Source organism: Nyctereutes procyonoides, unplaced genomic scaffold (assembly GCF_905146905.1).
Source record: "Nyctereutes procyonoides isolate TBG_1078 unplaced genomic scaffold, NYPRO_anot_genome, whole genome shotgun sequence".
Classification (NCBI taxonomy): domain Eukaryota; kingdom Metazoa; phylum Chordata; class Mammalia; order Carnivora; family Canidae; genus Nyctereutes; species Nyctereutes procyonoides.
The window spans coordinates 58,546,761-58,574,071 of NW_026575051.1; the positions used below are offsets into that span (position 1 = coordinate 58,546,761).

At 49.6% G+C, this 27,311-nt stretch overlaps 1 protein-coding gene across 1 annotated transcript in view; it reads right to left on the minus strand.

Annotated features, from left to right (window-relative positions):
• SIM1 (SIM bHLH transcription factor 1) overlaps positions 1 to 21,981 on the minus strand; it is a 66,719-nt gene extending 44,738 nt beyond the window's left edge. Inside the window, exons 1-8 of the mRNA XM_055330445.1 lie at positions 21,807 to 21,981; positions 12,482 to 12,564; positions 9,021 to 9,110; positions 8,340 to 8,448; positions 8,119 to 8,204; positions 7,203 to 7,402; positions 6,875 to 6,981; positions 6,069 to 6,216 (exon numbers count right to left, since the gene is read on the minus strand). Coding sequence (XP_055186420.1) covers positions 6,069 to 6,216; positions 6,875 to 6,981; positions 7,203 to 7,402; positions 8,119 to 8,204; positions 8,340 to 8,448; positions 9,021 to 9,110; positions 12,482 to 12,564; positions 21,807 to 21,981 — 998 coding nt within the window. The remainder of the gene's footprint in view (positions 1 to 6,068; positions 6,217 to 6,874; positions 6,982 to 7,202; positions 7,403 to 8,118; positions 8,205 to 8,339; positions 8,449 to 9,020; positions 9,111 to 12,481; positions 12,565 to 21,806) is intronic.
• Positions 21,982 to 27,311: the final 5,330 nt, after the last annotated feature.

Genomic DNA, 27,311 nt, shown 5'->3' on the forward strand with positions numbered 1-27,311 from the left:
AGGGCTAAGGATGACTCACCTGTCCAAATGCTGGGAAGCTCTCCATCCCTGGCCTCCCCCCACCAACAGTACCCCCAGGGGACAAGCTTTCCTGCCATTCTCCCTCAAAAGCAGAACACCATATTGGAAATAATCCCACTGTCATGGGAGGGAATTTGTGCCTCGTCTGATAAAGAGGATGATTTAGTTTGCCAATCCACTGACACTAGTTGTAACATATTTGTTTAACAAAAACATAAGATATGAAATCTGGTTGCAGAAATGAAATAATTAGTAATAGCAATAATGTATCTATGTAAACTAAAAGCAAGCAACTCAGTGAAAAACTAAAATATTTGCAGGCCATGTTGTTTCTAACAAAATGAAAAGTTCCTTAGTGAGACTTACGAGGAAAAAAAGATATGTTCTTAATTGAATGTTACTGACAAGATAGCATTGTTAAATTTAAACCACTAAATTATCAATATCTGGACATACTTGTGAAACAACAACAGAAACAGCTTCCATCATGAAATCAGATGAAAGCCTACTCAGAAGTTGAGTGAGCTGAACACTACAGGCCTTACCCAACTAAGTCCATCCCACTCTCCCAGACATTTTCTCCCCTGCAACCATCCCTGACTACCACCTCTGTACAGAGAAACTTGGGATACTGTAGAACTCAACCCTAGAGGCTTTAATCCTGGCTTCCCCACTTACTCTGCATATCTGATCTCCTTTTCTCACCTAGAAAATCCCTGCCCTAACCCTTGTACAGAGCTGTCAAAGGAACAAACCATGTAATGAATGTGACAGCACTTTGAAAGAAATATTCAGCATTTGCAATGATGCTGTATTCAGGATTTGTAATAATAATACAAAATTTGAACAGAAATGATGAATTCAAAACTAAATACAAATCATTTTGATAAAAAATTACAATAAGTAAAAAGAATATGAAGGATAACATTATTTAAGTGAGTACCAGTCGTATGTACTATAAAACAGACTAAACCCCCAGCAATTTCTTTTAATAAAGTGTTTTAGTAGTTATAAAATCACTATTAATTACTATTAATAGTTTTAGTTGTTATAAATTACCATTCATACAATTGTGTCTTCATTCGTTTCTATAATCATTCAGTTACTTAAAAGATCATTTGAAAAGGACAACCAGGGCTTTGATGTTCAATATTATTATAATAAACATTAAACACAATTAAGGATCGAATCTAATTTATGGGTATACATTAGTGCATGATTATTATTTTTAATTATCAAAAAAATTAAATCTATGTAACAAGTGCTCCACAGATCCAAGGCATGAGAGTAAATGATTTTATATTTTGCTATGGCTTGCTAAGTCAAAAGGTACTTCATTTTACATTATTTATAATATATAAGAATGGTTTTGTTAGCCAGAAAAATAAAATCTATTTCTATAACTATATATATTATTGATGAAGTTTTTAAAAAGCATTTTCTAAAATTTCCTAGTAGTAATAACAATAATATCACTAGGGCTTTAAATTAATAAAAAATAATTTTTAATTTAAATGCCCAAATTAGCTCAGCAATATTAATATATTTGGAAGAGGAAACTAAAATTAGTATATTTTAACATTTGCTGCTTTGTGATAGGATACATAAGGCTTTATATTCACATATTCTGCAGGAACTTTTAGGGCTTTATATTGACATATTCTGTGGGGACCCTTTTTAATTATGGGAACTACAATGGTTTGATATAAAAGAAGAGCAAATATTATTGGACCTGTAATAATCACAAGAGACCTCCTTTTTCCCTTTAACATGAAGGAAATATGTCTCCTTTGGCATTTTGTCCAAACTTTTCTACAAATTCAAAGGGTTATTTAGTAGATAGTGTTACCACTAATGTAAATTGCCCATTTGTTTTGCTTTTTTGTAACACTGAAATAGAAATTTTAACATAGAAAATTCCTTTTATGTGTTCAGTGTATCACTCTAAAACAGTCTATGTGATTTTCCACTGAAACAATGTTCTATCCTAAACTTAGGGTATAAGTAAAGAAGCCTTTTTGTTGTCTTTACCAACAAAAAATGGTTGAAGATACTAAATTTATTTGATTCCAAATTTACCAAAATCAATCTCAAAATTTCTCTCTTTTACTTTCCAGAAAAAAAAAATCAGAATTTTATTAGCTTACAATTCTCATTAGAAGTCTATATTTTAAAATACACTAGCTTTTACAACTATATCCCACAGAAGTCCCCTCCCAAAATATCATCTATCAGCCAACCTACTGAGGTCATAGAACAGTGAGTACTTGATGAATGTCAGTGACAGATTGTTTTTAATGGCAGCAGTAAACTAGATCTCGTGTATATTTTTGCAACCCTCTACACACAGTGATTTTGAACCCTTTAAACGTGCCATCAGGAATGGTACAGTGGCTATGCAGGAGAATGTTACTTGGGATGAAGAATCATGATGTCTGTAGCTTGCTCTGAAATAATTCAGTAGAGAAAAAACTGCACATACAAATAAACAAACATATAGGTAGAAAACAACACAAGACAAATACAGCTTGTATTATATAGAAGATGTGTGTGTGGAGGGGTATTCATTGTACTAGTCTTTCAACTTTTCTATATGTTTAAAAAATCTATGTTTTTAGATATTATAAATGGGATTTTTATACTTCATTAGTTTATCCTTAAAAGTATATTTTTAAAGTTTTATTCTTATAACATATGAAGTTTAAAAACATAAAAAGAATCAAGACTCTTAATTTTTCTAGAAATTACTTTTCGTAGTTTATTGGGTGTTCCACATTTTCAATTTTCTTAACATTGAGTACTAATATTTTCCATCTGAACTGGCTATGAATAATTAATGCTACTAATTAAGCAACTCAAGGAAATATGAACTCAAGAAAATTACTGCTTTTACACAGAATTCCTTGTACTCTCCCTATTTGTCTGGGCCTTCCCCAATATTCACTATTACTAGACATAGACACTATCCCCATTCATCTATCCTCCTGAAAATAGTCAGGGAGCGTGGCATGCCATACTTCAAAGCCTGTGGGCACTCAAGAGCTGTAAGAATTATTTTCTTTTTTAAAAATTTATTTTATTTTATTTTTTTCTTTTGATTTTCCTTTTTTTTTTTAAATGTGGAACATAAAGCTAACATGGTAAGTGTGTCTTAGAGAAAATCATGAACTGGTCAGTCTTTTGGTTTGAAAGGAGTTTTGTGTTTTGTTTTTGCTTTTCAGTTTTAATGAAGACCTACATAAGCTTTGGAGAACCTCAAGCACACAGAGAAAAATTTAAAGATTTAAAAAATGTAATCATAGTGCCTTCTCCCTCTCCAGTCTAGATTCTCAGAACACCAATATTTTGTATGATGGTCATACAGAGGCAGGTAAAATACCACTTGCCTCTAAATTTCTATATTCCCTGTTGTAGCTGCTTATTAGAACAAGGTTACTGAATATTTCTATTCATCATCGCTTTTGTCAGATAATAGTGATGGGTATTTCTAGGCATATTTTAACTTCAACAATAAACTGACCATCAGGAAATCTGAAAAATGAATTTCTTATGAATGTAGCCTCCATCAATATGTCACACCTTCATTTAGCCAATGCCTATTTAAAATTCTCTCTCTACTTTCATGATATGAAAATCCCTTCAAAATGTATGCTATTAAAATGTCTAAATTGGGAAAACATCTGGCCTGTCAAATTATGTGGGGGGGGGCTTGCGGTTTTAAGTATATTGTTTGAGGTAGCATATTTGGAAAGAATTCACTTATCATTCTCAGGCTTCATAGGCAACTAGCCTTGAAAACAAATGTATGTGGTGGTTCACTGCTACCATAGAGAATCAATAGCCATCTATTTAATTTGCTAAGACAATGTAAATTAGTAACTTCCAGCCAGATGTGTGATATACACATCAAACAAACTGCAACCTGTTCATTATGAAAATCCTGTCAACACACACAGAGCCACTTGATGACATTTCATCTAAGGCAGTTTCCACATTTGCAGCTATAAAATTCGTCCTGAGGATATTTATACAAAGAATTGGAGTTGAGACTCATAAAAGAGTAATCAATTTCAGCTTTTCATCTTGTGTGCTTCTGTGTGTTTATTTCTATTTTCATCCAGAGGTATAAAACATTTAGAGAAATATGAGCCATGGTATTTTTCCTTCTGTAAAGCATTTATCCTCATTATATCTTTTTAATCTGATGTAAAGTTGGTAGCCTAATCCTATAGCTCTGAAGTGTGTAAAGTGAAGAACGACAGAGTCAAGGGAAGAAAGAAAGTACACTTATCCACTGGAAAACAAAACAGAATATTTCAAAATGACTCCAAACATAAATTAAGCTTACCCATTGGGAGGTCTAACTTGCATTCTGATCATTTATATGGGTCTGTGTGACTATATACCCTGCTGTTTGATAAAAAATGATTACTAACCACAGGCACCCACCAGAGAACAGAGTGTATGTATAATGCTTGTGATGTCTCAGACATACAAAGCACCTTCTTAAAGAATGTCCGTTTCCTTTCCACAGTAAGCAGACATAATTTTTCACTCCTTAATACTTCTGCTTCAGAGAGTGGCTTCTTTTATGAATTATGTTTTGCCATTTTCTCTTATGTTTATTTTAATAATATAAAAATTGCATTAATAAAATAGATGGTTTTGTTTTATGATACCCAAAATATTGGTATGTTTTCTGCTCTGTATTAAAATCCACAGCTTTCTTGCTATTACAAAAACCTAATAGCATTTATTTTAACGCCACTTATTAAATGAATGGAATAAAAAGATTCTTCTTAATAACCAGCTATTATTCTTGAATACTGAATCCTCATTTAAACCAAATTCACTTCCCAAGTCTATTGAATTAAATTTTCTTATTAAACAGGGCACAGAGTAAATAGTCTTATTGCCAAGCACAATGTTTTCAAGTACTACATTTTTAATTTGGCAATTTAAAACAAGGTGGAGTGAATCTGGTCCTCATGGCCTGGAGTATAGTCTGATTCCAAATACTACACCTTAACCAACTTCCTAATGTGAAAATAGCATTTCTACTAAAGTAAGTGCCGGGTGTGTCAATGCTTCCAAAGTAAATAACTCTCGAGGTCCCCTAAAATCACAAGAATTTCAGTGACTACCAAAAAAGGGAAAAAAAAGAAAGAAAAAAAAGAAAAAGAAAACCAAAAAAAAGGGGGGGGGGCAACTGTGCACACAAAAGGGTTCTTCATAAAGGCTTCAAACCTGAGCAATTCAACTTCACAAACATTATACAGAAGGTGCTTTCTTCACCAGCCACACACCACGCCACGTGATCAGCCTGCAGGGCCACACCGGAGGACCAGAAACAATGATCATTTCTAGAAAGAATAAGGCTCAGATGTGGCCACAGCAGCCATCCAGCTGTGCCTGTAGGTGGCACGAAGAGGCTGGCTCCTCACCTTGTGATAGGATCGCATAAGGGGCAGGGCCTGGGCACCCGCCAAGATTTGCAGCATTAGCTTGGGTCCCTTTGCTTTCTGGAGGTTAAAGTCAGACCCTCCTGGTCACTTCAACCGCCTTTGTGGTTCAGCCTAAGAATCACTCTCTTAGAACTCTTAACTTTGATTGGAGACTCTGGTTAAAATTAAGAACTTCAAACCCAGATTTGAAAAAGTGAAACAGATGTCCTGTTTGTTAAACCATAAATGGCTCCGTACGTTGGACCCTTTTCCTCTCTCATTCTCTTTTTTTCTTTCTGCCGCATTAAATTTTATTTAATGCAGAGTTCGCTTAAAAGGTTAAAAGAGAGAGCGCGAGCAGAAACAGAATATAGATTGTGGGCGGAAAAACTCCTAAATCTTTCCCGGGAATACAACGAAGGAAGCTTCTTCCTAAAGATGAAAGTGCTCAAGCTGCCGCCTCGCAGCACAGCCTGCATTTGGGGTCAGAACCTGCGTCCCAGGGGGACCCCAGCCTCGCCTAACCGGCAGCGCCCAGCACCCGCACCCTCTTGGAGATGGGGGTTGTCTGAAGTGGGCCAAAGGTTCCAGACTTGCACTCACGTGAGGACATAGTTGACGCTGACGATACAGTGTGGCCTGGAGGAGCGGCTGTTGTGGACGATGGTCGCATAGCTCTGCACCCAGACCCAGCCTCCGTGCTTCGCCAGGAACCTGTAGTACTTGGTGGTCACCTGCCCCTTCACGAGCACTGATGGACAGACAGAAGGTAGCTGGGGGTGGAGGAGCCCACTCCAGATCTGGCCCCAATGCAGCCCCTGGCGGTGGGAGTGCGGGTCCCTATGGGCCCTAATGATTGCACCGAGGCAGGAGGGAGGGACACACCTCCAGTACATTCCCAAACGAATGGATTGTCCTGTTATTTTGCATCGAGTCCTCCAGTCCCTCGAGACTGGCAAAGGGGTGAGGGACACTTAAAATTGGGGGCCTCTCCCCATTCAGTTTTCTAATTGGGGAGGGGAGGGTCTGGGCAGCTGAATTCCCAGGCTCATAGTCTCTTTTCCTGCAGATTCAGTTCAAAGCAAGGTTCTATCGAAAGCCAAGCAGGTTAGTGCACGTGAACCAAGTGACCTAGCCTCAGTTTTTAATCTTTTCTTCAGTGAGGTTTGCAGGGGGCGGGAGGGAAGCATAAAACCCCACCTGGGGGAATTCAGAAACCCAGAAACTCTCCGCGGCGGGTGTTAGAGGAACAAGGTGGGGCTCAGGTGGGAGCAGCGGCTCTCAAGGGCCTCGCACCACCACCCGGGGACCAGAGCTCCACCCATCCGCTTCCTGTGGACTTAAATCACGCCCTCCCCCCTCCCCGGGACGCGCGGGGTAGTCCGGTGCCGGGAAGAGCGGCGCCTTACGCAGGTGATGGGCGCAGCGCAGGTGGAAGGTGTCGCAGCCGTGCACGTGGTGGTACAGGGTCTTCTCAATTAGGTCCTGAGGTTCGTACCCCGTCAGCTCCGCCACTCTGCGGGGGGCAATCCTCACGCCGTGAGCTCAGGGTAGGGGGATGCCTGCCCCCCACCCCAGACACCCATCGCACCCCTGGGCGCCCTCCCCGCGCTTCGCAGGGCCCCGTGAGTCGCCTCATCTGCAAAATGGGCTCAGGCGGTAGAGGAAGAGCCCCGGGTCACTGAGCAGGGCTGTCCTCCCGCTAGGGTGATCCCTTTTCCGCCCGGGGCCACCCACCTGGAGTCCAGGAAGATGAGCTTCATGTCCAGGCTGGCGCGGAACATGAACATGTTGCTGTGCAGCTTGATCTCCGTGACGGCGCTGGGAGGCAGCGAGTGGCCCACCGCCACCAGGCCCACGTTCTGGTAGCAGCCATCGAAGGGGGACATGTCCAGGCTATACTGGCGGATCTTCAGGTAGCCGCTGCAGTGAATAACCTGCAGTGGAGAGTGAAGGGGGGGAGACTCAGCCACAGCCAGGAAACATCCCCGGGGAGGTGGGTAAGGGACTGAAACATTTTTGAGACTCTCCCGAGCCACCAAAGGCTGGGTGCGCCGCACCCCGCACTGAGCTGTCCAAAGTGTCGGCGTTCGCGCGTCTCAAGGGATTGGCTGTACCGAACTCACCTGGGAACTCATAAAAAGACAGAGGCCCGGCAACACCTGGCCAACCCTAACTCCTCAAAATCGGGCAGTGGGGCCCTGGAACCTGCATTCTAATCATGTTTCATCTCCTGAAACAAGAGAACCATGGATTCCAACTAAAGCTCTGGTTGGTTCACCCCTTGGTGGTGGTGGTGGGGGGGGGGGGGTCGGAATCTGACGCTGTGGGTCAACTCTAGCATCTACCAAAATGACCGAACTTTTCAGACGCTTTACACGCCCCTAAGGTGCATTATGAGCCCCAGCGGCCCGGCAGTAACCGGCCCCAGGGAAACTGAGTCTTACAACTCGGTGGTCCCCAAGTGTTCACAAGGCTCAGCAACTCTGGAGGTGCTCCGGGCAGACGCGCTTGGACGCGTGCGGAGGGGGGCGCGGGGAGCTGCCCTGGGGGCGCTCGGGGACGCGGCCTGGCCCCTCCCGCGCCGCACGCTCCGCCTGTGCTGCCTTTACCCCTACGCGGCTGGCTCGGGTGGTCCCTCTCAGCCACGCACCTTGTAGCCACCGCAGGTGAGGCCCGCGTTCCTCTTGGCCAAGACGCACTTCATCCTCAGGAAGAAGGAGCGCTCGATCTCATACTCTGGGAGAGAGGAGCGGAGGGAGGCGCAGGGCGTGAGACGGACGGTGCGGCGACCCGGTCCCTGCCTTGGCTAATGGGGAAGAGCCACAAGCGAGCGGAGGTGGGCCCAAGTGTCGCAGGCCCGCATCTGCTTACCCTGGACGAAGTGAGAGTGGTAGGGCTGGTGGGCCGTGAGCACCGCCGTCATCTCGTCGTGGTCCGCCGGGTGGATGTATTCATAAATGCTGTTCCCAGTCAGCTCTACCTGTAAAGAGGGGGGTATCACCTTCTCCGAGGTGGTGGGGTGCCCCCGCAGGGCTGCAAGACTGGACCAGGGTGTCTAGGGGACTGCGAGGACAGGAGCCAGAACTGTAGGGTCAGTCCTGCGTTTTTAATTCCAGTTCTGCTGCTGGCTACCTATTGCAATCTATCTAAGCCTCAGCTTCCTCAGCTATGAAAGGATATAATAATAATAAATAATAATAATAAATTGTTTATTTTTATATTATGAATTTATTATTATTATTATTATTATTATTATTATAGTAATTACAGTAGTAGTCGCAGTAGAAGTTCCCTGGCAATGTTTGGGTAAAAATATCAGACATTAGTAAGGACCCCCTGTGCATGGTGTTTGACTAGTGGTAGGGACTCTAAAAGGTAGCAGGATAAGGGGTGAGGATAAGGGAAGCAGAGGAAAAGGAAGATGCAGCTGAGATGTTTCCAGTCCCAGAAGTGCACATAAAAGAGCACTGGGAAAGCACCCCCACCCTTATCGCGGGCCTCCAGCTCTGGGTGTAAACACTGAAAGGCTGGAGGTGTGGACCACTCACCTACCTGAGAAAGACCCAGGTGGACTGAGGCTGTCTCCGAGATGTACATGATCTTCCCATCTGGGGCCACCACAAAGATGAAGCCGTCCAGGGTCTAGGGAGATAGAAACAGGGTTGAATGGAGAGCCCTCTGGGCTATGGGGAGAAACTGTGGTTGGGGGGCAGAAGTTAGAGGTGTTTAGCCAGAAGAGCAGACAGATGGGGTAGAGAGAGGCTGACAGGAAATAGGCCAAAGGAAACCTGCCACCAGAGTCCTTCTTTTGTTCATTCCACTATGTTAACATCTGAGACATACAGCACACTGGGAGAGGCCCAGAGGAAGTAGCTTTGCCCTCCAAGACTCAGATCCACTAAAATGGACAATACAGACACATCTATAGCATACACACACATATATATGGGGGACAGGGGATCACAGCCTGTGATAAGGTGGTAGGTGATGGTCACCTAAAGAAGGAAAGCTTTCCTGTATCAGTCTTAGGAGGACTCCATGGTGGCAGCATCCTATAATGGAACGAGTACCAGCAGGGCTTGGGAAATGGACACAGAGCCATTAGGAAGGCCTGGTAGTCTGAAATGTTTGTAGACAGAAGGCAGCTGGCCAGTATAGCTCCAGAAAGAATCTAGGAGAGGGGGTTTAGGAAATGAGAGGTTTTCGAGGCAGCAAGTCCATAGAGCAGTTGTATAGTGTGTACATAAGTATGTTTACATCGATGCATCAAATTGACAGGCTCTCCATGAAAGAAAGTCTTAGACTTTCACTATCCCTTTATCTCTGTGAATGAGGCTTCAGTCCAGGCAGTGGAGACATAAGGATGAGTCAGATCCTGCTCTCAAGTTGCTGCAAGTCCAGCAGCAGTGACTGGCTAAAGACAGATATAATGTGCACAGATAAATAGACAGTGCTGTGGGGGCCCAGAGGCTGAACGGCCAGAGGTGTGGGGGGGTACTCAGAGAGGCCTCATGGGAACTGTTTGAGCAGAGCCTTGGAGAGGAAGCTTGAACTAGAGATGGGAGGACGGGTATCCTAGGCAGAAGGAATGACGATGACAAAGGCAGGGACTGGGGGAAGGTAGTTCTGGTGCATTCAGTCATAGTGGACTTGGTGTGCCAGAGATGAGCCAAGAAAGTACAGCAGTGCTGGGTTTTTGGAGAGTTTGAGGTGTCAGTCTGAGGAATTCAGAGATGCTCCTGTAGGCATCAGGTTTGCAACAGTTTCTAAGCAGGGAAATCACAGACTTAGGTGTATGTGTGCCTGCGTGTGTGTTTCATTTTGTTTTTTAACAGCAGAATGTGGACAATGACTTACAGGAAGAAAAAGTGGGGATGAAGAGATCAGAGATGGTTGAGCCTAAACTTGGGTAGTGAGGAAGAGGGAGAGTTTAAGTCAAAGACGATCCTAACTGTGGAGTTTACAGCGGCAGAAAGAGAAGCTGAGAGTGACTTCAAGTTCATTGAATCGAGGGAAACACCATGAGCCAAGACTGAAAATTTAGGGAAGCGTGGTGAGTTCTGGTATGAGTGGAAGTCCGGAGGAGGGAAGTAATAAATTCTTGTCTTGGAGATGCTAAACTTTAGGTTTATGCAGATTTCCAGTTGGTAGTAAAAAAAAAAAAAAAAAAGTCTGGAGCTCCAGAAGGGTGTCTAGACTAAAGAAACCAGCTGGAGTCATGCAAATGTGGGAGGTGATGGTGTTGGCTGAGATCACCCATGAGGCCCTGAAGCTCTGAGAGGAGAGAGAGAGAGAGGTGGAACTGTGGAGAAATGCCAGCATTTATAGCCAGACAGCAGTGGGGGGACCAGAGGAGCAAGTAGAGAGGGAGAAGAATCCAGGAAATTGTGCTACTTTAGAAACTGGGGGGAGAGGGTGAATGCCACGTCTGTCAGGTAATTGCCCAACTGTCACCTTCTCAGGGAGGTCCTCTGCAATGTCCTCATTTTAAGTGGCACTACTCAAACACAGCCCCCCTCCACCCTCCCCTTCTTATTTTTCTCCATAGCACCTACACCTCCTATTATACTATGTAATGCACCTGTGTGGGTTTGCAAGGCTGCTCTCCTTAGAATGTAAACTCCATGTGGGCAGGACTTTCTGTCTGGCACACAGCTGGTCCTCCTATATTTGTGGAATGGACAAAGTCAGGACAAGAGATGAGCATCTTGATGCTGTATATCAAAATGTGGTGGAGCCTGTACAGAGCACAACAGTTAGGAGAGATGCCAGACGGCAGGGAGGGCTGTGGAAGTTAGGGCAGCAGGGTGAGTGATGGAAATTGCGAGGGTAATTAAGTTCTTCCAGAAGTTTGGGATGAAGAAGAGGGAAAAGATTGGGCAGGAACTAGGAGTGAAGGATTGTTTGGCTTTTGATCTCTTTTCTATATTGATGAGGAAAATTAGTGGGGAGCATGGAAAGACTGGGGGTGGGGTGGGGAGGGCATTGTTGAGAGACAACTGATGAAAGGGTCCCTGAGAAAGGAGAGGGACCAGGCCTTTCTATTTAAATTCAGAGGTGGGGAGGCCAGGCCTGCGAGGGAATGCTTGCACAGGCCTTTCTTTGCTCTGAGACACTAGAATCTCTTTGGCCTCCTGGAGGGAGGGAAGGACAGGGGAGCAATGGGACAGGTAAAGCCACAGTGCTCCTGCCATGAGATGCTGGTCCTGCCTGGCCCAGGCCGGATGAACCAGCTCAGATTCCCACCAGCTAGGGAGGTTTGAGGCTTCCACAAGAGGGACTGGCGGTGGACATGGGTAATAATAATAATAAGGGGTGGAGGGTGGGAGACAAGTGTCAAGCCTAAAAATGCCACCGGGAGTTTTGCTATTTTAAATATTTGCTATGCGACTTAAGCGGGCAACGGGCAATTTAAAACGGTGTACACTGCAAACAAGGCGGTAATGGGCGCCTCCACATTGGGTAAACTCATTACCTGGGGAGCTGCATGTGTGTAGGAGGGTCTGCACGCGGGGTGGGCTGGCCTGGGGTGAGGGCTCCCGGAGAAAGAGGGGGGAACCCCGCGAACTTGCAGGGAGGAGACCAAGGGAGCTGCGGACGCAGCTGGATCTGGAACGTGCGGGCTTAGAGCCCTGATGGGCATTTCTAGCGGGGTCTGTCTCCGAGACCACATTGCCATCTCCAGATTCCCGGTATCCCTGCGTAAATCCTTCCTTCCTGGCTGTTTTGAGGCCCGGCCTCCGCTGAAAGGTGCCCACGGCCCCCGCCCTGGGTTCAGCCGGCCTGATGTGGGGCCTTGCGGGACCCCCTTCTAAACCCGACGTGCCCAGGGTCACCTTGCCTCCCTCTCCGCCTCGAGGGGCGCCGTCCGCACCCAACGAGGTCAAGAGCTCAGCGTTTTAATCTTCGAGGAGCCGCAGGGGCTGCGGGAAGGGCCACGTCAGGGCCCGAGCCCATTGCCCTACAAGGCTTCGGGCCCGAGCCCTCGAAGCACACGTGCTGCCGCGCGGTACCTGGAGCAGGTGCGAGCCCAGTTCTCTGCCCACGTTGTCCAAGGGGCTGGTGCGACTCGAGTGGCCCCACGCCTCGCCGAGCCCTGGGGAGACACAGAGACACCCGTCAGCGCCGGGTGGCGCTCCCACCTGGCTCGGGGTTCGGCCCCATCACCGCCCAGGCCCGCGCACGCGGGGGTGCCGTCGGGGTTCGCAGGCACCGGGCCCCTTCCCCCGCCCTCTCCACTGGCCGGGGACCGCGTGCGGGGAGCGGTCGGACTGCGCTCCCCGACCCGGCTGCGCGCCCTCCTGGCGCTGCCCCGAGGGGCCCAATTCGAGGACCGCCTTTGCCCCGGAGGGACCCACGCCGCCGAACCCCAGCGGTAACTGTGCGTAAGTTCACCAGCGTGCTCAGCGGGGTGAGGGACGCTGTTTCTCTCCCAAAGTTTCATCACCGGCCTTATCCGGAGGCCGAGGACGTCCACCCTCCAGCGACTGCCCCGGAGAATCCCGGAGGCTGCGAGCCGGTCCGGCTGGCCCTGGATGGGCTTTCTCATTGGCTGCCGGGCTCTCCAGGGTTCCCCCACCCTTAGGCCTCAGACTTCAATCCGTTTGCTTTGCAGCTGCTTCCAGCACCACCGTCCCTGAGCAATCCTTCTTCCTCTGTTTCCCCGCCCCCCCACCCCCACCCCGCGCCAGATCTGGACTTACACATCCTAACCTTGCCTCTCAAAAAAAAGGAGAAGAAAAGTATACGCTTGTTTTGAAGTTTCTTTCCAGTGCTAATACCATCGTAACAATACTTCCGTTCCCTATTGGATATAGACAATCATTCAATTTTTCCACTTTCTAGGTATCATCTATTAACAAAGACAGCCCCCCCCCTTCCTCTCCTAGATGCTACCACGTTAGGATCTTTCCAGGCTTTACCAGAAATCATTTCCCTGGTGATGCCTAAACAAAAATATAATTCTCTGGATGCCCGTGGCTGATTTGGAAAAAAAATAAATTAACATGGAGTCTGCTATAGTACCTGTTTGCAGAGAGAAAACACGAAAACAATAAGGCAGAGGAAACTTGAGGACACAGAGGTTAAACTACCTACTACCACTCTTTACAGGTGATAATTTTGAACAATGTTGCTGCTGAAATTAATGTGACTGGGGAGTTAAACTCTTTTATTCTTACACCAATAAACAAGGTTTAACATGACAAAAAGGGGGGGTGACTTACTGATTTACTGCATTAAAGTACAAATCACTGTGAAGTACACAATGACAAACACACTCGCATTGTAATATGGGGGTGAGGGCGGGTCTTTCCGAAGAAAACACGGAGTTGGACTCCTAAAAATGTGTTGTCCAGGAGCTGCTTCCTAAGCAAGCGATCAAAACCCTGGTAACGAGTAACCATGAGCGCCCCTTAAGCTCAAATCGGGTCTTTCTGGGTGTTTGCACATCTAAATAAATCTAACGATTTCCCCACCGCTCTGCAAACACTGATGCTCCCCGCCCGCGGCCGGACTCCTCTCCCTCCCTCGCTTCTAGTCAATCCCTCCTGCCTCTTGAGCCCGCCCCGGTTTCCCTCCCCGGAGTGACTCGGCGGCCCGGCCGCCTGGGTCCTCCTGCACTGCGGAGGGGGGCCTCGCCCCAGCCACCTGCGCACCCCCCTCCGCCGTGTCACCTTCGCCTCGCTCCACGGGGCTCCGCCAAATATCCTCCCTGCCATTTTCTCATCGCTGCTCACACGCACCCACCCGGAGGTGCCGGGGGAGGGGGGATCGGTGGGGCGGGGGGGGGGTGCCAAACTGGGGAAAGGGAAAGGGCTCCTGCTGGGAGAGCCCGGGCGGGGCCGCGGGGTGGCGCGCGCCGGCGGACGCCGGGGCCCAGCCGGGGCCCGAAAGCGCGGAGCTGCGCTGGGGCGAAGGGTCGGGGCCCCGGGGCGCGCGGGGAGCTGGCCGCGACCTCCCTGCGTCCGGAACCTTGTCCCGAAGGGTGCGAAGCCCGCGCCTGGGGCCAACGAACGTCTTTATTCTAAACTTACGAAGTTCTCCCCAATCGGCTGGAAACAGCCCGGGGACGGCCTCCCGACCCGAATCATTTGAAAATCCCCGAGCTGGGCTCGGGGTTAAGTACCGGTTCCGAACCCCAGCGCCAGCCTCGGCTGTCTGTGGTCTCGGGTTGCGGCCTCATTAGTTATGCGCCTACGAGGGCAAAACAAGACTTCCCCGCAGGTTAATAAGCAGCCAGCCTGGCGCAGGTTAACAAGGGCCTCCCTGGCCCTCTCCTGCCCCTACCCCCACACCTTTTAAGGACCCTTTTGCTTTCACGGAGCATTGCCTCCTCTCTGGTCCAGGTTGAAATCTCCGTCACACGGTTTTGGCTGGGTTAATGTTTTATAGGGGACTGGCTGCCCTGGTCTATCCACCTGCCAGGCTTTCCTGACCTAATCCTAGGGCTGAGCTCGCCCTGCAGCCTTCCCAGGACACCTTCTGAAGCCCCGGGTCAAGGGTCCTGCCTCCCGAAAACTCCTGGAGCGGGCCAGGGACCCCGTCTCCCCGGACCCCCTCACCTCCTGCCGGCTGCGAGGCGCTCCGGCACCCAATTTCAGTGGGCGAGGGGGGTAAGCTGAGATTTCGTTTCTGCACTTGACCTACCGCAGAAAATTCACAAATCCTTTGATTGTCTGTTTAAAATGAGGAGGAAACCAGCTCCCTTTGCGGCAGGATTACAGTGGGAACAAGATCTAAAGATTCTCTTGTAATTCGGTGAGGCCGAGGGAACGGGGTTTTGCAAAGGAGAAAAGGAGCTCTGCGAGGGAGGCGATAACTAAATCGGGTTTTAGACAAAAGGATTTTCCCCAGCTAAAGTGGCCGAAGACAAAGGAAAACATAATCTATTTTGGAAGATTTCCAAGATATGCCACATTAACCTTAGCAGATAAATTTTGCTTCTCCCCGCCCCCTCTTCCCTTAAAGTCTGGTTTATCATATTTACATAAGTAGTATTAGAAGGGATGTATCTATTATGGATCTAAAGGGCTAGCTCACATTTCATGTGAAAACCCCGGGCGAAGTTTCACTCTTACCCTCAGAGCGCCGTTGAGCCATTTCCATTTAAATACCCCCTGACCCAAGGATTACCTCAATGGACTGACTGCACGGGTTTTGTAATTTCCTGAAAATGAGATTTCGATTTATAAAACAAGAAACCAATTAGTAACCAAATGAGGCGAAGTAGATCCACTAAAATTGACCTAATCCCACAGGCACAATTTAGGCCCGTTCTTGGCGAATGAATGATGAGCCCCAGTCTAGCGTGAGCTCAAAGCATCATCCAGCTGTGTTATTACAAGCAGCAAAAATAAATTGATCGAGCTTTTTCTTCGGAATGAATTTCATACCCTTGACAAAATATAGATTACAGCCCTGGCATCATGCGCCTCCTTCACTCAGACAGGAAGAGGAGGACGAGAAGAGCTTGTTCTACTGTTCCTTCTCCCTTCTCTTTAATAAATAAACTGTATCTCAATAGAAATGTGTCCTCCTTGCAGCAGGTCTCAGAAAGCTCCATCTGGCTGACAGATCGCGACATATACTTTTTAAGGCAGTTTGGGAGTGGGAAGGGGACTGGAAGAGCTGTCCCCGGATTTGATCATGACTTGGTGACTGAGATGGGAAGAGCCCTCCACCACCGTGCTCCTAACTTCGGGCCCGGGTCCCCCCGGAGGGACTTGTCTCAGCCGCCTGGGTTTTCATCCAAGGCCTGCGGGTCCTCGCAGAGGACATGCTGTCCAAACCTCCCTCCACCACCTGAGACCAGCAACCTAGGACTCCCGGGGCCTTAGAAGCCGTCCTTCCTGGGGGAAGGGAGGGAAGGAGATTGGGCACCCCTGGACAAGACAGGGCGCCGGATGGTCACTGGGTGGAAGGCCGCTTCCCGAGCCCAGGTGTACCCACCCCAGCCTTCAGGACCGTGGAGGCCCCAGCTCCAGGTCCTCTCCGACCACCTGGCTGGTGTGGCCGACCTCCTGAGGGCGACGAGGGCCCCGCGGAGCCGGGCTTTGTCCCCAGTGTGTGTCCTGCAGTCCCCCCGAGTGTTGGCACTCCGCAGTGGCCGTGCGTGCCTGCTGTCCCCGGCGCGCCCCCTGAGACCCCTAGCCACTACCGTTAGTTGTGAATCTGGGGTGGAGACTGAGGGTCACAGCATTGATCGTCTCTGAACCCTCGCGCTGCTCTGGCCCCGAGGCCGGAGCCCCCAGGTCTGGATGGAGCAGGCCAGCCCAGCCGGCTGTCGGCGTCAGTCCGTCGCGAGCTGCAGAGACGAAGGACAGGCGGGTTTCGGCCCGGTCCCAACTAAATTCTGGGACGGAAATGCACGCGGGGTTGACACCAGTGCCTGCGTGACGCTGGAAGAGGTCAAGTGGTGTCGCCCCAGGGCTCCGGGTCTTCAAAAGGGGGCGGGGAGGGGCAAGGCCCTCGCCCCGCAGGCGGGCGCGGGTTGTCGGACGGGGCTGCCGGGCGGGTCCCCCGTATCCCGCCTGGGTTCCGTTTGGCTGCGGGGACCCGACCGGGGCACCGCGGCCCGCTCGCGCGCGGGATCCCGGCTGCAGGTTACGCAACCGCCAGTCCTTGGGACAGCGGCCCGGGCAGCGCAAACGGCGGACCCCTGCGTGGGGCAGGCGCTCTGGGACGTCCTCGAACCCTGGAGGTCGGAGACCTGGTCTGGCCGGCGAGGAGACTGGAGCTGGGCACCCTCGGCTGGCCTAGGCAGCGGCGTACGTGCTCGTCCCAGCGGCGTGCTTCGCTGCTACCAGGGGCGCGCAGAAGCTTCTGCAGGGTCCCTGTCTCGGGTCTGGTCCGAGCCACCGAGGTGGCGCGACTCTGCGCGGGACCCGCCCCGCGGATGGGACAACCTGCAGAAAGTTTGCTCGGCGCTTCTCCGACGCTGTTCTACTACTGTCCAAGCAGCAGGCCCCTTGCTAAATGCGTAAGGGTTCTCCTTCCTCCCCCGCTCAAAATGTAAAATTCCATGAATCAGAGACTGGCAGTGGTTGGACAGTTAACATCATTAGGTGATGGGTCTAAACCTCATTCTCTTGAGAAATACCTGGGCCGACGTAGAGAAATGCAGCCAGAATGTACCGGTTCGAATTGTGTTCACATCTGTGGCTGCAAAAGCTCCCAACTGCAAGGATTTCCCCAGGATTGAAAAATAACTCCCCTAGAAATCACATTTGTCCTCTGGAAATGGAGCCTGATTTTAGCTTCAGGTGTATGATTGCACCCTGCTTAAAAGCATCTCGCTGTAGCTTATAACACTCTGCTTTGCTGTTATTGTTTTGATTAGTGACCGCTCCCTTTAAAGAAAAAAAAAAGTATTTTCTTCACTGGTATGATCTACAATTTCTAGCACATAAATCTGCCTTGCAAACGTTCTCTTCGGAGTTTAGTTCTGCACTCTACGTTTTAAGTCAACATCAAAACTGGAATTAAACAGAGAAAACCAGCGTGGAGTATAAACTGGGCTTAAAGGCTTTTAAATGAGAAAAACTTCTGTAAGAAAATAAACACGGAAACTTAACGCTCCATCATTTCCCCCAGCAGCAAGAAAAACAGCTTTAAATCACCCATCCACGTGGGAAATGGGGCCTCTTTTTCTCTTTCAGTTCTCAGCCTCTAAAAAATATAAGGCGATTAAGGATTTCAATCTTGAGGTGAATATTATAGAAAGGGTCTGTGGAGGTTTGTTTAATCATCCTTGTCCTTCCAGCCTTTTGTAGGGACTCCCTTTCCTGCATGGTTACTAATTTCAATTCTGTGATTATTTTTATTTTCCCAAGACATCTTGACAATGAAATGGTGGTGTGATGTTACCAAGATTCTGAATGGCTATAGATTTGAAAACATGCCTGGTCTTTTCAAAGGCAGCAAGCCACTACGCCCCCAGCCAAAACTGTATTATATCTGGATAACAAATATATATATATATTTCTTTTTAGTTGAATTTGTCCTATTTTGCACACAAAGTCACACCATGTCTCTTTTTTTGTCCTGCCTTTCTTGCTTTGATAACACCAAAGATTTACACATTTCTCAAGTTTTTCCTTTGCAAGGCTCTTTTAGAATGGAATATGCTGCCAATGGGAAATATGCAGTTTCAGTGATTTCACAGTAATCTTCCCTGCATTTTTTAAAAAATATGAAGTCTCCGATCTAATGCTTTATTCTTGATTATTCTAAGCACTCATATCCCATTCCTGTGTTCTCTCTCTCTCATTTTTCTTTCAACAGTTCAATTTTACGCACTCAAATAAGTAAAAACTGAAGTTTGGCCCCAGACAAGGAGTCTATCAAGAACCTGGGATGGTGGTGGTGGTGGTGGGGGGGAACCTATATTTAGTGATGGGGTATTAGCTATATTTTAAGAATTTTTTTAAATTTTTTCAAATGTAAGTATGGGAAGATTTCTGTTTGTTGATTTAAGCCTTTTGCTATTACCTGGGTATTGTAGATGAAATGTAATCTGAGGCAAACAGTGGAGTATTATAGTCATTGTTGTGCCTATAACTAAAATGTCACCAGCTTTATAATTGTTTTAGATTATATACCTTGAAAAATCCGTATGTTATGTGGGACAGAATGCTTACCATGATGAAATAGCTAACTTTACTCCATCCTTAGAACAAAATCTAAGGCCTACTATGTGCCGGAATGGCATCAAGATATGTGTAAAGATGAACCACGCTTTCATATTCTTTCCACTTCTCATCACTGAAAAACATTATACCTCCACGTAAAGTGCCCAGTTTCCCCCTCAGCCACGGACCCGGTCTTGTCTCCCGCAGGCCTTCAGTCCACAGCTGAACCCAAATTTGGCACCCTCTGCAGGCTACGCCTGGTTTTGCCGTTTGTGATTCACCCCTTTGAAAGACGTTGGGTTGCGTGTGTCTTGTTGTTGCTGTTGTTGTTGTTATTGTTTAATATTTTAAAGGGCGGTGTCTGGCTTTTGGAATTTTTGGAAGCTAATGTATCCTCAAAATTAGAACCTCATCCCTAGGAGCCAGCTGTTGGGATGACCCCGTCTAACTGACCGGGTGGAGACTGCGGGTGAGTTATGAGCTCAACAGTAGCTGGAGAAATAAATGATGTGCCCAGAGTTCACACATCGCCCATCCCCTCCTCCCCATAAACTCACACCAGTCCGCAGGAGACGGGGGAAGAGGGAGGGGCCCGGGGCTCTGGAGGAAGGTGAAGGGGGCCGCGGAAAGCACAGTCGCGGGTACAGTAGCCACCGGGGGACCCCAGGGCCAGTCTTCGCCAGCGCTCTCTTTGAAGATGGGAAGTTGGCTAGGAGTTTACTTTCTGTCCCTCCTATTTATCACGCGATTTCTGATTTGTGGAGTTAGCACTTACTCAAACAAGCAAGCTTGCTCTCTTGGAACCCCAACCCCAAGCAGCCAAACCCAGCCCGCCGCCCCCAAGGGCCGGCGACTCCCCGGGCGCCCCCACCCCGCTTTTCGGGCCCGCCCGGGGACGCCGATCCCCTATTCTTTTCCTCCCGCGATTACTCGCAGCCCCACAAGCAGCACCATATGCTTCTTCTGATCAAACAGCGAGCGACATCGGCACCGATAATTGACGAGACCCGCTAGAAATCACGCAGAAAGGGAGCCCACTGAGACCGCAGGGGCTGACAAATCACTGCTAATAATCCTGTTAGGAACAGCGCGGCCAGCCGAGCTCGCAATAGCTTTATTTTTATAAAGTAGGCGCTGACAGTATAAAAGACAACGAGATCTCTCTCTCTCTCTCTTTTTTTTAAAACAGAAGGCAGAGTAGCATAATAGTACTTTTCCCACTAGCAATTCTCAGCACAGTTTGAATGGGAAATATGGTTTTTAATATATAATCCCCACTCTCCCCCCCCCCCCACACTTTTCTTTTTCTTTAACTTTTCAGGAACTTTAGGTTTTGATTCCTCTCCTCCTGCGGCTTCCAGGGGCAGTTGAGATTGTTCAAGGAACTGCTTTAAGACAAAACAACTATAGCACTACCTGTAGTTCTGGGGTAAAATTGAACTATAATTTGCAAGTTTTCCTTTAGTACCCCTGACTAATTTGGCGGCAAGTTTTGCAAGATTTTGATTTAGATAATGACTTCTAGTCAAGATCAAACAAAGTGAAACTCCAAGCCCAATAATGGCTATTTCCTTCCCCCTATTACCTTCAAAGAAAACAACAGACCCCAAACACCCAAAATCAACAATAACATAAACCCCTGCAGGTCAAATAAGACATTCTGGTTTGTAAATAAACAGAGTTCTTTCTCTTGGAATTTTGTGTTTGTTTAGTATCCTCTCCTTTATATTTCCCAATCTCCTCTAGCAAACACATATCTAAAATATTTTTTGAAATCTGTTCATATTATTTGAATGTGGGTAAAGGAAACGATGGGGAGACGGAAGAGAGAAGTATCCTTTTCCTACAGAGTATAAATGATTTTATACAGGACTGTTCTTTGAAGGCTGCTCTGTCCTCACACTGTGAATCTTGATGAACTAAATACATGTTTTAAATCATGACCAGCTCAGCTCTTCTCCCTTCTAGGCCTTATAAAATGATTTTCCCAGGATACATTTGCCAACCTGCCACCTATGCGGGCTAGTCTTCTTGATTCAACCTCATGTACTTGGGTCCTAGCCTGTTATCTCAGAGATAATATCAAGCTCAGAGTTGCAAATTACCAAGCCCCAGAGTTAGTTTCAGAATCTGTGAATCTGTGAATGTCTCAAAAACTCAGAATACATTTGCTATAAGTAATCAAGAGACTGGGTAAATCCAGAACAAATCTGTTCATGAATATGCCTGCTTCTCTTCTGCGGAATTATAAACTTAGAGAGAAATCATTATCTGGCTTAGCTAGCTCCATGTACATAGGTCTATCTATATGTAGCAAAAATTACAAGGATTTGGCAATGTTCCTGCTCGCTGCTAGATGCAATTCTAACAAGAGGAATAAAAAAAAAAAAAGAAGAAGAAGAAAGTCATGTTTGGATTACTTGTACTTTCAATCGGGCTCAGTATCTGAAGTGTTGACAAAAGCACTGTTGGGCTGCTTCCCAACCAAACATATCCCATGGGCTGGAGAGAAAGTATTAGCGGGGAAGTAGAAAGGGCCACAAAAAGGCAAGAGGAATCCTAAGTTCAGAGAGGGCCCTGGTCAAGCAGCCCTGCTAAACATCCCTTTGCAGAGAGTATGTATGCATGTAAGTGTGAATGTACTTCTCTGTGCAGCAAACCTCTACCCCTTCTGCCTTTGAAATTCCATCTGGGCAAAGTCACTTACCTTCTGGAAACACTACTCTCATTTTGAGATAGCTGGTGGTGAGTCTGATTATGGATGCTTTGTCCAGCTGCGAGGTGATAGCGGAGGGCAAAGGCAGTAATTTAGCCAGTTCATAAAATTCACTGTTTTCCTTCTCCCTCCTAGTCCGGGCAGCATTTTTGGACTTCTCTTTCATGGTGTCTCTTTCTCCCTTTCTTCTTACAACATAAGCTCCACAGATTCATCCAAAAGCAAAAATAAACTTTCAATTAGAGATCATATTTGGCAAAAACAGAAAGCATTACTTTGAATGAAGAGATGGAAGTCCTTTTGCTTCACTGTATTGATGTCAGTGAAAGACCAAGGCAGCGAACAGAAAATGATTTTCTTTAAAAACACGGGACGGGAGTGTACGAAAGTTGCTGATCCACGGCAATCTGGACAATCCTAGGAGTCTCTGGGTATCAAATGCCGGCGGGACCCCTCAGGAACCAGCCTTTTCTTCTGTTCGGCGCCGCAAACCCCGGTCCCCAGAAAATCGACATAATAATAATCCCCGACGTTTGCTCTTCGGTCCCGCGGCGCAGGAGGCGACTCGGAGCCCCTTTGGGAAGAACGGGAACGCCGGACCACGGACCACTCTCAGGCCACTGTGAAGACAACAGCATCAGAGCGTCAGAGATCTGCAGGTCCTCGAGCACTCACGCACTCGCCCGAATTCCGAGAAACGGCCGGAATCCAGGGCCTCCGCTCGCCCCAGCGCGCCTCTCCGGGCTCCGTGTTTTGGTTTGCTTGCTTGCTTGCTTGCTTGCTTTTTAAGATTTGGAGGAATCAGCGGCGAGAGACTGAGCGCCCTGCAAATAATGCAAGCGTTCCCTCATCCGTGCCAGCTGCATTCTCCAGCCCCCTGGGAAGTTGCCCCAAATCACAAAATGCATATTTTCGGAGACCCTTAGAAGACCCTCAGTCGCCGGTCCCCGTGCCCGCGCCCTGGCCCAGGCGCACGTCCCAGCAAAGCAGGTTTCGCAAATCAGAATTCCTCCGCACCGCCGAGGCCTCCTTTCGGTCCCCCCCCCCCCGCTCCCCAACTTGGGCCGATCTGGAATTGGGCTACCTCTCTGACTTGGGTCTCAGGGATTCCTCGGAAAGTGGCACTTACACATCAAGTCCCTCGGGACTGCCGAGGCGACCCAGGGCCCTCCCTGCCCAGCGCGGGGGGGTGGGGGGCGGCAGCGCGCGGGGCACGGCTGCGCCAGGTTAACAGGTGGCACCTCCGCGACAGCCCCTCGCAGGCCCGGGCAGGGGGGCGGTGGGAGGCGTCCCGGCCTCCCCCCTCCGCCGCAGAGCTGCGGGCGCCTCTGGGCGGGCGCAAGGTGTCTCCCGCTGCACCTACCTTCCGTCTGCGCTGGCGGCACCGGCTGCGGAGGCGCCCGCCTCCTAATTGCCCGCATGCCTACCCTCCAACTCCGCCGGCCTCTCGGCTGCCCCCCGGCAGAGAGGAGCAGAGCGCGCCCCGGCTCCCTTTTCTCTCCTCGGTCATGAATTGGGGGAGGGGTGCGTGCAAGAAGGAGGGGGGGTGCAGGCTCTGGGACGGGTGAGGTGGTTTTAGAATCCTCCTCCTCGGTAGTTGCTACGAAGCCAGTATTATTCCTAATTGGAAGCCGAAAACGCCCCCCTGTAACTTCTTTATAGCTCACGGGGTTTAGCTTCAACTTCACTCCCGGGCTCCCTCTCTCCCGCCCTCCCTTAATGCCACTCACACGCTTCCTCGCCTCCGATTGGCTCGGCGCGCCCCGGGGAGAGGCGCTCATTGGCCGGCCGGGCTGAGTGACGCGAGCACGCCCCGCCCCGCCCCCTGCGCTCCCGGCTCGCCGCTGGGCTACCCGCGTGGCTGCCGCGCTCCGGACTGGCCCCGGGCCCCCGGGTCGCCGCCGCTGCGGGCCTCGCGGGGCCTCACGGGCGATGTGCGGGGCCTCGCTCCCCGCTCTCCCTGCGGTCGGGGGGCCGTGCACTCCGCCCCGGGCGCTGGCCCCGCCGCGCCCCTCGCGTCCCAAAGCCTCTGCCGGCGGCCAGAGGCCTCAGAGGTCGGACCGGGGGCCGGGGCTGCTGGTGCCCGGGCTGCAGTCGCCCGGGCTGCGGGCGCGGGGGGCCCCGAGGCCGACCTGGCGGCCGCGCCCTTCCCCTGGGCAGGTCGCGGGGCCCACTGCTTGCGCGGGGCCGCTGTTGCGCTTTCTCTTTCACGTTTCTCTGAAACCGCAGCGACCCTCGATTGATGGCCTGAGAAGACATGCGTGTGTGTATATTATATATGTCTATGTCCATGTGTATATAATATGTATATGCATGTATATGTGCATATAATATATATATACGTGTACATCTATCTTTAAATTAATCCCAAAGAGGAGAATCTTTTTCGAAAAGGCTCGAGTTTGGGGGCTGATTTGTCCACCGTGGAAAGCGCAGCCGTGGAGCTGTCCTATGGGGAGCAGATAGGGGACTCTAGGCGCAAAGAGGTTACATTTCTGCCCAAAACAGAGTCAGAGGGGTTGGTTGATGCATCGATAGCTATCTCCCAACAATCCGTTATCTTAACCGTGAGTGAAGTCTGTTGTTGTTGTTGTTGTTGTTGGCTTTTGTTTCAGGAAACAAAACCCCAACGTGATATTCCTTACAAAAGGATACATTCACAACATTCACGGTTCCCCCCAACAGGATCCACTTAAACAAACGCTTGTAAGTACAATTGCTGACAAATTAGATTTAAGAGACCCTCTAATCTGGATCGCTTTTTTTTTTTTCTTTCTGTCATCTGAGGAAAGACAACAGATAGCCACGGGAAAAAGCCGGCTCCCACCCCCCCGAAATAATCACTACTACTTGGAATCACCCCCTACAAGTGTGATTCCCCGCTTGTGTTTTGGTGCTGCTGGTGACCACGATCCTTCTCCGGGAGGTGCACCTGGGGGCAGTTGTTTCCTAGACAGTAAGCGCACCAGCGAAGTTGCCCCCCTCCTCTCGTTCGTGGTGATAACTGCCGCCGAGAAAACGTAGACTATGAAGAGGGGTTGTGCCATTTCCCTGATATTCGGGACGACTTTAAGAGTGTTTGTTCAAAAATACAGACATCAGGCACCTCCTTGCCGCCCGATGGCAGTAAGCTCGCAGAACGACAACGGGAGCTTTCTGGGGGGGGGGGGGGTATTTGCACATCTGGGAAACACCTGGCAAGAAGAGGTGAACAGTCTGGATGGGAAAGAATAAGAAAAAACCTAAACATATAGATTTCATAGGTGTTGCAAAACTGCGATCTAGCTTAATGGGCTCTAATCTAGGAGGAGTCCTTTCCCCAGAGGCTGTCGCCACTTAGAGACCTGGCTCTGCGAGGGATCCCACCACCAAGTGATACAGGACTAAGAATACTGGGGGAGATGCAGCGTGACTCTCTTATACGCGGCTTTCCAGAAAGACCAGATAAGATCACGTTAACTACTGCATGTAAAGAGAGAGGGCGTGTTTGGGGAAGGTGAAAATAAAAAAAAAAGAAAAAGAAAAAAAATCTTCTGTGCTCCCCTCCAGGCCCCCCTCCCCCGCCCCCAATCGGGACGGATCTTACGCGTAAATGGAGCAACCAAGCGCAGCAATGGCACTTTGGGGATAAGAAGCAGTTTTCTATTCCGACTGTGTTCTGGAAAGAATCTCGGTTAAGTCATGGTCGCTGTAAACCCTACGTCTCCTTCAAACAACGTGCAGGTGTGTTAGTGCTTCCTTGGGGTCTGCAACCCTTGCCCGCGGTAGAGACACCCTGGGGCGTCAGGAGGTGCCCGGGCCCCCCCACCCCCCGCCCCCAAGAGCGCGTTTCGTCGGAAGAAAGGCGGCATTTTGCTTTCAGAAGCAAACGGGCAAAATGAGCACGTAAGTCGTCTTCACACCAAAGCTGAGGTCCTGGGGGTGGGGGTGGGTGGGGGGCTGTTCCCGCGTCCCAGGGAAGCTCCGCAGTCTCTGAACCCAGTAGATGTTTCATAAACACAGTGAAGGCTCGGCCCTGTGGTCACGGCCCCCTCGCAAGTCCTCGGCACACAGCGGTCAGAGCCGCGTTTACCAAGTGACTGAGTTAGCACCGCGACGGACCGACACCTGTTTTTCTAATCTTTGAACCGAGGCCGAAGCGGGAACGCGGCTCCTGCCGGCCCCTCCCCCCGCCCGCGTGCAGGGCCCCGGCCTCGCCCCCCCCCGCCCCCCGCGCCCCCGCCCGAGCCTCGGGCCAGCGAGGGGCGTGATCCGGCCCTTCAGGTGCCTCCACGTGTTCCGAGACCTCGCCTTCGCCTCTGGCGTGAGAGATTTTAAATTAATTGCTTGAGTGGAGGAAGCGGGTCCTGCCCACCGCTTTGCCAAAAAAAAAGTCAGGGGGAAAGCAAGGAATGCGCGCAGGCGGCCCTGCAACCCCGAACAAGAGTCCTAAGGGCGCCTAGGCCGCGGCTCCTGGAGCGAGCACCCATGGCCCCGGGGCACGGTCTGCGCAGCCCCAGAGCGCGACCCTAATGCGGGGCAGGGGAGGGGGGAGGGGGAGGTCGTCCTTTCCTCGACCGAGGCGGGCACACGGCAGGCCCGTACCCCTGGGAGCCTCTTGCACCGCGGAGGGCCCCCCCCCCGGTGCTGCCTGCAGGGAGCCCCCCTTCAGCGGCTCCGATGGGCGCCCTCGGTCGAGACCCGGGGGCGAGGTCTGCGAACCGACGCGCCTGTGCGCGCTGCGCGCCCCGGCTCCAGGAGGAGGGGGCGTCCGGGGGCCGCGGGACCCCCCGACGGTCAGGCGGAGTGGGTCTAGAGGAGCTAGCCCTCTGCGCCGGGGGACAGCCAGAAGGCCCAGCGGAATTGGGGTGCGCGCTGCGGGGCGGGGTGAGCGCCGGCCCCGACCTGGGCGCCCTGAGACCCCGACCGCGCTCGGCACCGACTCCGGGGCTGCCTTCGGGCGACCCCGCTCTGCGCCCAGCGGCCCGAGCATCGCCGCAAAACCCGAGGGGCTTCTGTCGCTCCTTCCCCGCTCCCCTAACACTTTTTTGTTTGTTTTCTTTTTACGAATTGCAAGGAACGCATGCATGCACTTTTCCTCGCTTCCACATCGCGCACATACACGTTTATGCAAAGCACACAGGCACGGATTCTGCTCAGTGGCCAAGGTCAGGATGAGTGATGTGCTTATTTATAATCAAGATGCAAAATCTGAAGATGGTCACCTGGATGTCCCAGTGTGTTCTATCCAGATGTTCCATCTCTACCATTGAGAATTTAGGGAAATATTAATGTCTACACAAATACTAACATTTTTCTTCTTTCAGGTGTGTTTGTGAGTGAATCCTGCTCTAGCCTCATTTTATTGTCACATTTAGACATTCTGATGTTGAAGCTCAAACAAGGGCCCCTTACAACTTGGAACTGACGGGACAAGTAGACTAGAAAACAAAGAATAGAAGGAAACAAACAAAAAAAATAGATAGCCATATTTAACCTATTTTAAAATTTATGGTA